Source organism: Symphalangus syndactylus, chromosome 9 (genome assembly GCF_028878055.3).
Source record: "Symphalangus syndactylus isolate Jambi chromosome 9, NHGRI_mSymSyn1-v2.1_pri, whole genome shotgun sequence".
In the NCBI taxonomy this organism is placed as follows: domain Eukaryota; kingdom Metazoa; phylum Chordata; class Mammalia; order Primates; family Hylobatidae; genus Symphalangus; species Symphalangus syndactylus.
Genome location: NC_072431.2, coordinates 63754911 through 63769332, shown reverse-complemented (window position 1 = coordinate 63769332; position 14422 = coordinate 63754911). Strand labels below are relative to the sequence as shown.

Sequence of the window (14422 nt, the reverse complement as noted above, 5' to 3'; positions counted from 1 at the left end):
GAGAATCACTTGAACCCGGGAGGCGGAGCTTGCAGTGAGCCGAGATCGTGCCACTGCACTCCAGCCTGGGTGAGAGCGAGATTCTGTCTCAAAAAAAGAAAAAGAAAAAAAGAATAAACCACATTACCAGAGTACTTACAAGGTCAAAGTATGGAGCAGGAACACTCAAAGGCCTGGTAAATACCTAAACAAGTGCACCTATAATTAAATAAATATCCCATATTGCTACTGCAAAATGCCATTAGGCAAAGGAACCCAGAAACCCATACAGTACACTAATGTAATATAGTCTAATTTGTGCCCCATAAACTTAAATACACATACTGCTTTAGGAATAATATTCCCTCCTTTCCTAACAATGTGAAGATGGTGGCAAAGAGCAATACTTCCATTACTTACAGCTCAGCAACTTCCTGTTCTTCCTCCCAGGCTTCCTTGTGTGTTAGCTGACTGCTTCCAGTACTCTTACATGTCCAAATGCGCTCACTGTACCTTTCCAAGCGGGCTTCATACTCTCTGTTAGCAGTAGTTCAGGAAAACAATATGCAAGCAACAGAGACAACGAACCCATACCCATAAGATACTTATATATAGAAAAAAATCTAGTCTCCTTTTTAAAATGTGCAGCATGAGAGGATAAAAATGGAATTGGAGGCCGGGCGCAGTGGTTCACACCTGTAATCCCAGTACTTTGGGAGGCCGAGGCGGGTGGATCACGAAGTGAGGAGATCGAGACCATCCTGGCTAACACGGTGAAACCCCGTGTCTACTAAAAATACAAAAAATTAGCTGGGAGTGGTGGCGGGCACCTGTAGTCCCAGCTACTCAGGAGGCTGAGGCAGGAGAATGGCATGAACCCGGGAGGCGGAGCTTGCAGTGAGCCAAGATCCTGCCACTGCACTCAAGCCTGGGAGACAGCGTGACTCCGTCTCAAAAAAGAAAAAAAACAGCAGCCCGGTGTGGTGGCTCACGCCTGTAATCTCAGCACTTTGGGAGGCCGAGGTGGGCGGATCACGAGGTCAGGAGATCAAGACCACGGTAAAACCCCGTCTCTACTAAAAAAAATACAAAAAATTAGCCGGGTGTAGTGGCGGGCGCCTGTAGTCCCAGCTACTCGGGAGGCTGAGGCAGGAGAATGGCGTGAACCCGGGAGGCGGAGATCGCAGTGAGCCGAGATTGCACCACGGTGCTCCAGCCTGGGCGTCACAGCGAGACTCCGTCTCAAAAAATAAATAAATAAATAAATAAATAAAATAAAAAATGAAAAAAATGGAATCACGGCCCAAAGCAAGATGACTAAGACTGAAGTATGATGAGAATGGATTGTCACGGGCTGGGCGCCTGCGTGGGATTTACAGACTGGGATGATCACATCTCTAATCTCAGCATTTTGAGAGGCCACGGCAGGATAATCACTTGAGACTAGGAGTTCGAGACCAGCCTGGGCTACATGGTGAAACCTCGTCTCTACAAAAAATAAAAATAAAAAATAATAAAAATGGTTTTTCATGTTTTACAAAAAAATTAATATTTTAGTACAAATGGGATTTCCTCAGTTCACCACAGTTTCATTACACAAGACTTATGCTGTACTAAAAACTCATAAGAAAAAGTAAAGGTACATTAAAACACAAGTCATAAAAAATAACAATGTAAGGTTAGTAAAATTTTTAGAAAACTCAGACAACAAGTTTAAGAGTCAGTCCACTGCGGGGCGTGGTGGCTCACGCCTATAATCCCAGCACTTTGGGGGTCTGAGGCGGGCAGATCACCTGAAGTCAGAAGTTTGAGACCAGCCTGACCAACATGGAGAAACCCCGTCTCTACTAAAAATCCAAAAAAAAAATAAATAAATAAAAATTAGCCAGGCTTGGTGGTGCATGCCTGTAATCCCAGCTACTCGGGAGGCTAAGGCAGGAGAATCTCTTGAACCCGGGAGGCGGAGGTTGCAGTGAGCCGAGATGGCGCCATCACACTCCAGCCTAGGCGATAAGAGCGAAACTCCACCTCAAAAAAAAAAAAAAAAAAAACAAAGGAATCGGTCTACAGTAAGATGAGGTGACTAGGCCACAGTCTCACAGGCAGTTTGGAATAACCTTGAGCATACATTAATGATCCATTTACCCACAGCCCTCCAGTCCACCTTGGAAACACGTTACTTCTTAGGGTTTACAAACTTGTCCAACCTTTGTCCAACCTGCGGCCCAGGACAGCTTTGAATACAGCCCAACACAAGTTCATAAAGTTTCTTAAAACGTGTGTGATTTTTTTTTTAGCTGATCAACTGTTTTTAGTGTTAGTATATTCTATGTGTGGCCCGAGACAATTTTTCTTCCAATATGGCCAAAAGATTGGATATTCCTGGTTTAAAAAATAAATTTCATAAAATACTTAGAAGTATTCCGGAAAGTACTTTGGATACAATATTTATCCAGTCTCTATGATGTCTCCAATAATACTGAGATTCAGAAGATCACTTACTAGCCATTTAGACAGTCTCCGTGAGGGAGATGAGGGAAAGAAAACATCAAGCTGGTAGCGTACATATGGCAACTTTCCACACAAAACCAACTAGAATTCACGATCAGCCGGCCACTTTCAAATTCAAGCGGCAAGTAACTAATTTACTTTTAAGCACAGCAACAGATGCTATGTAAGAAAATCAACTGACATAAGTAGAAAGTTAGCGAACAATACCTGTATATTCCAAGTGACACATTTTATAGTGGTTGAAATAAAAGTATTTAAACAGTATCCTCTACAATACTATCTAACAACTAAACAAATATTCTAATTTTTGTTTTTAGAAACAAGGCTGGCCTGGATCTCCTGAGCTCAAGAGATCCTCCTGCCTTAGCCTCCTGAATAGCTGGGATTACAGACTTACACTGCAGCACCTAGCTCATTTTTTATCTATTTATGTATTTATTTTTGACACAGGGTCTCACTCTGTCACCCAGGCTGAAGTGCAGTGGTGGGATCATGGCTCACTGTAGCCTTGACCTCCTGGGGTCAAGCAATCCTGGGCCTCAGCCTCCTGAGTAGCTAGGACTACAGGTGCACACCACCATGCCCACCCACATGTTTTATCTTTTGCAGAGTTGGGGTCTCACCACATTGCCCAGGTTGGTCTTGAACTCCTGGGCTCAAACAGTCCTCCTGCCTCAACCTCCCAAAGTTATGGGATTACAGGTGTGAGCCACCATGCCCAGCCGCATGTTTAATAAATATAGATGCTTGGTTTTCCAAGGTTATGATCAGCAAAAACGCAAACAAGAACAAACACACAGGTAATCCAAAATAGTAACTTTATCCAATAGTATAAGCACCTTTGCTCATTGTGGATCTTTCCGCAGATCTGCTAAAACTGAGTAATAAATCAATCCATTTTCCTTAGCAGGGGTAGTGCTAATATCTAAGTGATTAAACAAAATATATAGAATGTTTGAGTAAAAACCTGAGTCAGACTTCCATATACAGCTATGTAAATCCAATCACTGAAAAATTTTCAAACTTATACCCAGAGAAGAGCAACGGAATGGCTTCCATAGGACATTATCCGAAGACAGATTTGTCTTATTTTTGTCTCCTGCACTAGGGGAGTGGAAGGGATGGGTAGTAAAATAAGGACAGAGGAGGAATCAGTAAGTGGACTTATTTAAGCTTTCAAAAAGCTTGATAACATTCTAACACATTATTTAGCCATATTTAAGAAGCCCCAGCAGGCACGGTGGCTTATGCATGCAATCCCAGCATTTGGGAGGACAAAGTGGGGGAATCTTGAGCCCAGGGGCTCAAAACCAGCCTGAACATAGCGAGACTCTACCTTTACAAAAATCTATTAAAAGAAAAAAAAAAAAAAACTCACCGTGTCATCAGAGAGAATGTAAGAGAAATACATTAACAAATATGTCTTAAGAAGAGAACAGTAAGTTTGTATTATTACAGGTTGAGGATCCCTTATCCAAAATGCTTAGAACCGGTAGTATTTTGGATTTCGAATTTCTTTCAGATTTTGGAGTATTTGCATTATGCTTACTAGTTCAGCATCCCAAATCCAAATATCCAAAATGCTCCAATGAGCTCTTCCTTTGAGGATCATGCTGGGACTCAAAAACTTTCAGATTTGGGAGCATTTCTGATTTATGGATTTGGGATGTTCAACCTAGAGTTGTTACTTTAAAAAGTAGGGGCCAGAAAAAAACAAAACAAAAAAATGTAGGGGCCGGCCAGGCACAGTGACTCACGCCTATAATCCCGGCACTTTGGGAGGCCAAGGCGGGTGGATCACCTGAGGTCAGGAGTTCAAGACCAGCCTGGTGAACACGGTGAAACCCCGTCTCTACTAAAAATACAAAAAATTAGCCAGGCATGGTGGCATGCAGCTGGAATCCCAGGTACTCGGGAGGCTGATGCAGGAGAACTGCTTGAACCTCGGAGACGGAGGCTGCAGTGAGCTGAGATCATGCCATTGCACTGTAACCTGGGCAACAAGAGTGAAACTCAGTCTCAAAAAAAACTGCATAGTGGCAGTTTATGAGGCCCAGGCAGGAACATCACTCAAGCCCAGGAGTTCAAGAGCAGCCTGGGCAACATAGCAAAACTCCATCTCTATACAATAAAAATAAAAAATAAAAAATAAATTAGTTGAATGTGGTGGCACAGGCCTGTAATTCCAGCTACTCAGGGATCTGAGGTGGGAGGATCACTTGAGCCCAGGAGGTGGAGGTTGCAGTGAGCTGTGATGGAGAGCAACAGAGGGAGACTGTCTGAAAAAAGAAGATTAGGCTGGGCATGGTGGGTCACGCCTGTAATCCCAGCACTTCGGGAGGCTGAAGTGGATGGATCACGAGGTCAAGAGTTCAAGACCAGCCTGGCCAAGATGGTGAAACCCTGTCTCTACTAAAAATACAAAAACTAGCCGGGCGTGGTGGCAGGCGCCTGTAATCCCAGCTACTCGGGAGGCTGAGGCAGAGAACTGCTTGAATGAGGAACGCGGAGGTTGCAGTGAGCCAAGATCATCATACCACTGTACTCCAGCCTGGATGACAGAGTGAGAATCTGTCAAAAAAAAAAAAAAAAAAACACAAGAATCTCCAAACTCACACAATCACAACGAACTCATCACACCTTCTCTGCCAAAAATATACAGTCCTCTATTATTCGTCTAAATTCTAATTATCCTTTAGATCTCAAAAATAACTTTTCCCAGAAAACATTCATTGACCTTCAAAGATGATAGATTGTATTAGTCTCTAACTATTCACCTCCTTTCCATAAGTTTTTTTTACATCTCCACCCACTGCCATGTGGCTTGTCTACAAGGTCCCTGAAGAGGAACGTACCTCCCCTCTCCATTAACATCAAGCATGACCACGTGACTTGTTTTGACCAATAGATGTGAGCAGATGTAATATATGTCACTTCCAGGAAGAGGTTTAAAGTCATGATGTCTTCTAGCTCTTTCTCTGTGCCACTAGCAAGACATGTTACACACAGGGTCTGCCCCTCCAGCCTTGTTTTTTTTTTTTTTGAGGCAGGGTCTTGCTCTGTCACCCAAGCTGGAGGCTGGAGTGCAATGGCATCATCTCGCTTCACTGCAACTTTTGCCTCCTGGACTCAAGTGATCTTACCACCTCAGCCTCCCAAGTAATTGGGACCACAGGCAAATGCCAGCAGGTCCAGCTAACTTTTCTATTTTTTTGTAGAGACAGGGTTTCATTCACTGTTGTCCAGGCTGATCTCAAATTCCCGGGCTCAAGCAATTCACCTGCCTCAGCCTCCCAAAGTACTGGGATTACTGGCATGAACCACCATACCAGGTGTCAGCCTTGGTCTCAAAATGAGAAAAATGTGGCAGGGCGTGGTGGCTCACGCCTGTAATCCCAGCACTTTGGGAGGCAGAGGTGGGCGGATCACTTGAGGCCAGGTGTTTGACACTAGCCTGGCCAACATGGTGAAACCCCGTCTCTACTTAAAACGTACAAAAAAGGAGCCAGGCGTGGTGCACGTGCCTGTAGTCCCAGCTACTCGGGAGGCTGAGGCAGGAGGATCACTTGAACCCAGGAGGCGGAGGTTGCAGTGAGCCGAGATGGCACCACTGTACTCCAGCCTGGGCTACAGAGCGAGACTCCACTCAAAAATAAGAGAAAAATGTGGTTTTCTTTTTTATTATTTATTTATGTTTTTGGAGATGGTGATCTCCAAAACATTGCCTTGGCTGGTCTCAAGCTTCTGGGTTTAAGGAATCCTCCAGCTTTGGCCTCCTGAGTAGCCGGGACTACAGGTGCGCACCACAGCATCCAGCTGTTTTTACTTTTTTCCCACCATTTTTTTCTTTTTTTAGTATGAGAGTACTCCAAAATTTTAAATTACATATGGCTTATATTATACTCTTGTTGGACAGCACTGAAACCTAAAGTATACATCTCAGAAAATGTCCTCTGACACTATTAACTTAAAATTAATTGACTAGTCAAATTAATTATAAAATCTGGGGCCGGGCACCGTGGCTCACGTCTGTAATCCCAGCACTGTGGGAAGCCGAGGGGGGTGGATCACCGAGGTCAGGAATTCGAGACCAGCCTAGCCAACATGGTGAAACCCCGTCTCTACTAAAAATACAAAAAACAGACAGGCATGGCGGCAGGCGCCTGTAATCCCAGCTACTTGGGAGGCTGAGGCAGGAGAATCGCTTAAAGCTGGGAGGTGGAGGTTGCAGTGAGCCAAGATCACACCATTGCACTCCAGCCTGGATGACAGACCGAGACTGACTCAAAAAAAACAAAAACAAAAACAAAAAAAAACTGAAAAAGAAATTCTCACAACCCCTAACAATGGCTATTTTAAGTTTGTGTAACTGTTCTGGTAACTGTTTTGGTAATTAACTTATATTAAGAGAGAGCAAGGCCAGGCATGGTGGCTCATGCCTGTAATCCCAGCACTTTGGGAGGCGGAGGCCGGGGGATCCACTTGAGGTCAGGAGTTCGAGACCAGCCTGGCCAACATGGTAAAACCCCGTCTCTACTAAAAATACAAAAAATTAGCCGGGCGTGGTGGTGGGTGCCTGTAATCCCAGTTACTCAGGAGTCTGAGGAGGGAGATTGCTTGAACCCAGGAGGTGGAGGTTGTAGTGAACCAAGATCGCACCACTGCACTCCAGTCTGGGCAACACAGCAATAACCCATCTCAAAAAAAAAAAAGAGAAAGTAAGGCCACACACAGTGGCTCACACCTGTAATTCCGGCACTTTGGGAGGCTGAAGCTGGAGGATCACTTGAGGCTAGAAATCCAAGACCAGCCGGGGCAACTTTGCAAGACTTCGTCTCTACAAAACGTTCAAAAATTAGGCGTGGTGGTGTGCACCTATGCTTATAGCTACTCAGCAGGCTGAGTGGGAAGAATCACTTGAGCCTGGGGAGTTGGAGGCTGCAGTAAGCCATGATCACACATCACTGCACTCCAGCCTGGGCAACAGAGTGAGACCCTGTCTCAATAAATAAATAAATAAATAAATAAGAAAAAAAGGGAAAGCAAGAAAAAAATGAAAATGAAAAGGCAAAAAGGCCCATCAGAAGGATATTGAGTCAGCTGCCTCTAAATCCTATTTCAGATTTTAGGTTAACGAAATAAGTCACTCACTCTCAAACAACCTCTCAGAGCAAATGCCAATTGAGGTTTTTATGTTCCAGCAACTGCTGCACATATAATTGCAGACAAAACGTCAAAGCAATTCTCCAAAGGTTGTGTAAGCTATAAAAGATATTTTCTAATCCTAGACTATCTCATTATGCATCTACTTTGCCATCAGCTACCTCCTTATCACAATATGCTGCTGCTTTGTTCTCTTCAGTCTTGCAGGGATTGTTTCTTTCAATTAAGTACTTGATATCCTGAAAAGATGTGGCCCAGAAAAGTATAGAGTCAAAAAAGCATAACTGTAACCTAAGCGCTCTAAGTCAGAAGATGGCAAAGAGTGAGCCAACTCAAGATTTGCTTTTTACTCCATTTTCTCTCTTTGGACCAGACTGTCTTTAAGTTAAAAACAAGTCTAATATGGCATAATGCATTACTTTAAAGAATGTATAAAAATCAGGCTGGGTGCGGTGGCTCACGTCTGTAATCCCAGCACTTTAGGAGGCCGAGGCGGGCGGATGACAAGGTCAGGAGATCGAGACCATCCTGGCTAACACAGTGAAACCCCATCTCTACTAAAAATACCAAAAAAAAAAAAAAAAAAAAAAAAAATTAGCCAGGCGTGGTGGTGGGCACCTGTAGTCCCAGCTACTCAGGAGGCTGAGGCAGGAGAATGGTGTGAACCCGGGAGGCGGAGCTTGCAGTGAGCCGAGATCGCGCCACTGCACTCCAGCCTGGGCTAACAAGCTGAGACTTGGTCTCGAAAAAAAAAAAAAAAAAAAGACGAAAAAATAATGTACAAAAATCGCCGGGCACAGTGGCTCACGCCTGTACTCCCAGCACTTTTGGAGGCCAAGGGGGGCAGATCACAAAGTCAGGAGATCGAGACCATCCTGGCTAACATGGTGAAACCCTGTCTCTACTAAAAATACAAAAAATTAGCCGGGCGTCGTGGTTGGCGCCTGCAGTCCCAGCTACTCTGGAGGCTGAGGCAGGAAAATGGCATGAACCCGGGAGGCGGAGCTTGCAGTGAGCCGAGATCGCGCCACTGCACTCCAGCCTGGGCAACAGAGCGAGACTCCGTCTCAAAAAATAAATAAAAATAAAAATAAAAATCAACATAAGAGCTATTTCAAATGTCCAGTAAAACTCTATCTTACAACTACAACTTAACTCCATCTATAGCTACTCAACTCTTAATACAAGCTCTAAGGCAGGCGCAGTAGTGCGTGCCTGTAGTCCCAGCTACTCTGGAGGCTGAAGCAGGAGGATCTCTTGAGTCCAGTTCAAGGTTTCCCTGGGCTACCACCTCGTCTGTGAACAGCTGCTGCACTCCAGCCTAGGCAACACAGCAAGATTCCATCTCTTAAAACAAAAACATGCTCTAGTCACAATTGTGTAGGGCCAGATTAACAGTATGAATAAGCCCCTCATCATCATACCCTCGATAAATTCTCACATAATGATGCTACAAAGGTCATGAACTAGTTGTTTCTAAGCTTTAGAAACTATGACAGTTGAAGCAACACAACAAAAATATTCATCTACAACAGGCTGCTTGTAGCTCCAATTCCTGCCTAAAACCTATCTTGACAGGCCGGGCGCGGTGGCTCACGCCTGTAATCCCAGCACTTTGGGAGGCCGAGGCGGGCGGATCACGAGGTCAGGAGATCGAGACCATCCTGGCTAACATGGTGAAACCCTGTCTCTACTAAAAATACAAAAAATTAGCCGGGCGAGGTGGCAGGCGCCTGTAGTCCCAGCTACTCGGGAGGCTGAGGCAGGAGAATGGCGTGAACCCCGGGGGGCAGAGCCTGCAGTGAGCCGAGATCCTGCCACTGCACTCCAGCCTGGGCGACAACGAGACTCCATCTCAAAAAAAAAAAAAAAAAACCTATCTTGACTTAAATAATCAGTGTCACATCAAGAACTGATTCTGATAAAGTTAATGTTTTCCAAGATCTAGTGTCCTGCCTGTGGGAATACCTTAGGAAGTAATGTAGCATACAAAGCTACAGTACAATCAACACAATCACCAATATATAACACCCAGGCATTAAATGTGTGCGTTACTCACAACTTCCACTAAGTTTAATGAAGCTTTACAATATACTCGAAGAACATACCAACATACAGCTTTAAGTCAGTAAAATATCACACAAATTTCTGTGATACATGCAATCAAAAGGTAGGTATTAAAAGAAAATTAAAATATTAAGTCCCATTAAAAACATAATTGTAAATATAAATTGAGAACTGGGAATACTACTTCAAAGGCAGCTGTTACCCAACCACATATTTGTTCTCTTCTATGAAACCACTAATAGCCTAATAAAGAAATATGACAATCTGCCAACCATACAGTACAATTGTTGAAAAACCATACTCAAAGTGTTTCCTCTTGCAGAAATTCCTAAAAGAGCAATTTTCCCCCAATATATAATATGCTTTAAAACTTCTTTTGTTGGCCGGGCGCGGTGGCTCACGCTTGTGATCCCAGCACTTTGGGAGGCCGAGGCGGGCGGATCACGAGGTCAGGAGATCGAGACCACGGTGAAACCCCGTCTCTACTAAAAATACAAAAAAAATTAGCCGGGCGTGGTGGCGGGCACCTGTAGTCCCAGCTACTCGGAGATGCTGAGGCAGGAGAATGGCGTGAACCTGGGAGGCAGAGCTTGCAGTGAGCCGAGATCGAGCCACTGCACTCCAGCCTGGGTGACAGAGCGAGACTCCGTCTCAAAAAAAAAAAAAAAAAAAAAAAAAGACTTCTTTTGTTAAAACAGTTCTAAACGCTGTTATGGGAAATTAAAAAATGAAGAATGTTTATTAAATACATACCACTAAAAATGTTGCCGATTTCAGTTTTCAATTGTTACCATCAAAACTCTTCATATATATATTTCAATTTCATTCATTCAATAATATGAAAAAGCCTGCGTTGCCAGGCCTAAGTTAACTCCCTACAGCCGTTTTTTACATAGCTCAGTACCTGGAATATACTTAGAAATTGTCTCCTCTAGGGCATGTTTCTTATTCTCTGCTAGAACCAGACCTGAGAAGGTATCATCTGATAGTGTGTGAGCATCCATCAACGGCTCAAAACATTAATGACATTTGAAAAGTATATGTCGGATTCTCACAAGTTGCTACTCCACTGCCGATTCGAATGTATTAAAAAGTAGGGTACAGGCCAGGCGCGGTGGCTCACGCCTGTAATCCCAGTACTTTGGGAGGCCGAGACGGGCGGATCACCTGACGTCAGGAGTTTGAGACCAGCCTGGCCAACATGGTAAAACTCCTTCTCTACTAAAAACACACAAAATTAGCTGGGCGTGGTGGCACGCGCCTGTAATCCCAGCTACTCAGGAGGCTGAGGCAGGAGAATCACTTGAATCCTGGAGGCGGAGATTGCAGTGAGCCCAGATCCTGCCACTGCACTCCCGCCTGGGTTAAAAAGAGCGAAACTCCGTCTCAAAAGAAAAAAAAAAAAGTGGGTTACCTTCAGCATAACGCAGTATTTGGTAGAGCTAGTGGAACTTCTCCAAAGCATTCCAAGTCTTCACAGGACAAGAAAAAAACCAGATTACCACCCCACCACTTTAAAGTGCCTTACCTTATAACATCATGACAAGAAAGTGAGGTAATATTTAAATTAATTGAAAGTGAAGGAGTAACATTCCACCTTCTTCTGTTGATTGACTTACAGGGATGAGGTAGGAAGAGCGGTGGATTCTACTCCTCTTTTATCATTTGACTTTCAACAAGTCAACCTCCACTCTCTGGGCCAACTCTGCAAACCACGCCCGAGGACCCGGCCACCTCCAAGATCCATTTCAACTGCAAGATGCTACAGCTCTATCTCTCCAAGAGCCTTCTTCCAGCATGGACTGATTTTCCAGGTCCCTTTGAGTGTATACTCCCCACAAAGGGACTCTCACAAATTGCACTCCAACAAAAAATGAGATTATCCTCTAAAGTACTGCGTTAAAGTGAGGAGCAGGGAGAAATGAAATCACTCTCAGAGACACTTCCTCCTATACAGAAGCAAGCAAGAAACTGAGAAATCAAGTCCTTCCGAACAGAAGGGGCTGAGAAAACTCATAACACATTACCCTTCACTCCAAGCTTTCAGTCGCCAAAGAAATGCTTGATTCCGAAATCGTTGTTTTTACAGATAAGCCTCAAAAACGATTCTTCAGGGACCCATAAAAAAAAAGCAAATAAAAGCTGCACAACTTTTCACTAAAAGATAATGCTTATGCAAGAAATCTTAGTCATGACGAGAGGATGCTTCCTTTGTAAAACATCCAATTTCATGTTCCTAAAATACAACATAAAAACTTCACGTCTTGGTTGGTTTTTGTTTTTTGGTTTGTTTTTTTTTTTTTACTTTTAACAAATACCAATCTCCTAAACCTTCAAAATTTCAAACCTGTGTCTGCCCAGGAAAGGCAGGCATCAGCTCCTCCAGAGGCAGTTTCCTTCCCTCCCTTTCCTCTAAGTGGGGAATCTCATTCCTAGTTTTCTGCCCCAGGGTCCTGTCAGTTCATCCCGGCCTAAAGCCCCCTCGGGAGAAGAAAAAAACGCCAAGTATCCCCGCAGAAATCGGGGTAAGACGCAGTTGAGACTTGCACACGCCGCATCACGAGGCCGCGCGAGTACAATTTCAAAACTTAAGCTGCAGGTTTCATTTAAATTAAAAAAAAAAAAAATTTGTAAAAAGCAAAGGAGGAAACATAGCTCCCCCTCCCCACGCCTCCTCCTCCCTCCCGGGTCCTCAAGGCCTAAAGCCAACTCGGGGGAGGTAACGGGGATGGGGGATGCGCTCCTCGCCGGCGAGGCCCCGGGACAAAGTGCGGGGCCCCGGGGGCGGCCGAAGCGGGCCCTTCTCCCTCCAGGGCCGGTGCGCGCCCCCCGCCAAATCCCCGGGAAGGATCGGCGGGCGCAGGCTGAGACCCAGCCTCCAGGCCCGCGAGCGGCCCGGGCGCCCTGACAGCTGCCCCCGACGGGGGATGCGCGGCTGACCTGGTCTCGCGAGCACCAGGCCCTACCCCAGCCCGGCCCGGCCCGCGCGGCTGGAAAAGGATACTCCCGGGTGCGGAAGGCCTCCTGAGTGTGCGGGATGGTGAAGAGCGGCTCCTCTCCGGGCAACGGCTTCACCAGCGGGAAGGGCTTGCGGCCCAGGAGCGGCGCCATCGCGGCGGCGGCGCTGGGGACTGGCGGCTGCTGGGGCCGGCCCCGCGGCGCAGCACTAGGCCCCGCGGCCCGGAGCGAGCGCCAGGCGCCCGGGGGTGGGGTGGGGGAGGGGAGGGGTGAGAGGGCGGCGCGAACTCCGGCTCCCTCACAGCCGGAGCGGCCGCGCGACACTCATGGAGCGGAACGCCACGGCGCAGAGCTCCTGCGCACACCGCCGCGCCTCCCAGCAGCCCCCCGCCGACCTCCGCTTCGGGTCCCAGCGGCCGGCAGTCAAGACGACTCCTCAGCAGCACTAGAAAAAATTATTGAAAAATGGCGGGAGATTCCCCTCCTCCCCCCTGGCCCGGCCAGCGCACACACTAACTTGCTCCCTTTAGCGCCGGTGGCGAATGCTCCAATAGGCGGAGAGCTGGTCAGCGCTCACAGCCTATTGGGTCGGAGGAGCTGCCGCTCCACGCCTGGGTCCCGCCCCCCTGCCCCTGTCGCGTAGTTGGGTTGCAGCGCACTAGAGGGCAGTCTGAAGAGGTGAAAGGTCACGTTATGTAAGCGCCCGTGATAGGCGTGCGGGCCTCCGACGGCAGAGTTAAAAGTGGGGGACACCGGGGGATGGAGAGGACGAGAACTCAAAGAGGTCAAGCCGGAGAAGCCCCTCGCATATACAGATATTGCGCCATCTGTCACCGACGGCGACACCGACATCCGGGCACCACTGTCCGTGTGGTGCGCCGGAGGGGGAGGGGGAGCGCGCGGCCAGGGGCTTTGTCTTTCCTTTGGGGCTCCGCCCCCTCCTTAAAGGAGCCGTGCTCGGCCACGCCCGGGTGATGCGCGGGTGGGGCTGGGCTGCAGAGAGGGGTTGGCGGGAAGTCGCCCCGGGAGTTTACCCTAGCAAAGGTTCCGCGGAAGGACAACTTGGGCGTCAGCTTTGCTTACCCCAGAGTTAACTTCTGGGTGAGAGTGTGGTTGAGATCTGCGTAGGAGTATACTGCTTGTTTCTAGGGGCTGGCTGGAAAGTAGGATATAGAAGCTTCTTTGGAGAAACAGGTTAAAAGACGTACCTAGTTTTTTGTTTTTTGGTTTTTGTTTTTTTTGAGACGGAGTCTCGCTCTGTTGCCCAGGCTGGAGGGTAATGGCGCGATATCGGCTCACCGCAACCTCCGCCTCCCGGGTTCAAGAGATTCTCCTGCCTCAGCCTCCCGAGTAGCTGGAATTACTGGCGTGCACCACCACGACCGGCCAATTTTGTATTTTTAGTAGAGACGGGGCTTCTCCATGTTGGTCAGGCTGGTCTCAAACTCCCGACCTCAGGTGATCCGACGGCCTCGGCCTCCCAAGATTTTTTTTTTTTTTTTTTTTTTGGAGACGGGGTTTCCCTCTTGTTGCCCAGGCTGGAGTGCAATGGTGCAATCTCGGCTCACTGCAACCTCTCCCTCCCGGGTTCAAGCTATTCTTGTGCCTCGGCCTCCCGAGTAGCTGGAACTCCAGGCGCGCGCCACCACACCCGGCTATTTTTTGTATTTTGTGGAGACGAGGTTTCACCATGTTGGTCAGGCTAGTCTCGGACTCCTGATCTCAGGTGGTCCACCCGCCTCGG

At 46.9% G+C, this 14422-nt stretch overlaps 1 protein-coding gene across 2 annotated transcripts in view; it reads right to left on the bottom strand.

Moving 5' to 3' along the window:
- Positions 1-13460, bottom strand: part of BAZ1B (bromodomain adjacent to zinc finger domain 1B) — a 90628-nt gene extending 77168 nt beyond the window's left edge. For both annotated transcript variants that reach the window (XM_055292867.2, XM_055292868.2), the window contains exons 1-2: positions 12725-13460; positions 400-516 (exon numbers count right to left, since the gene is read on the bottom strand). In XM_055292867.2, coding sequence (XP_055148842.1) covers positions 400-516; positions 12725-12831 — 224 coding nt within the window. In that variant the 5' untranslated portion in view covers positions 12832-13460. The remainder of the gene's footprint in view (positions 1-399; positions 517-12724) is intronic.
- Between the last annotated feature and the right edge of the window lie 962 nt (positions 13461-14422).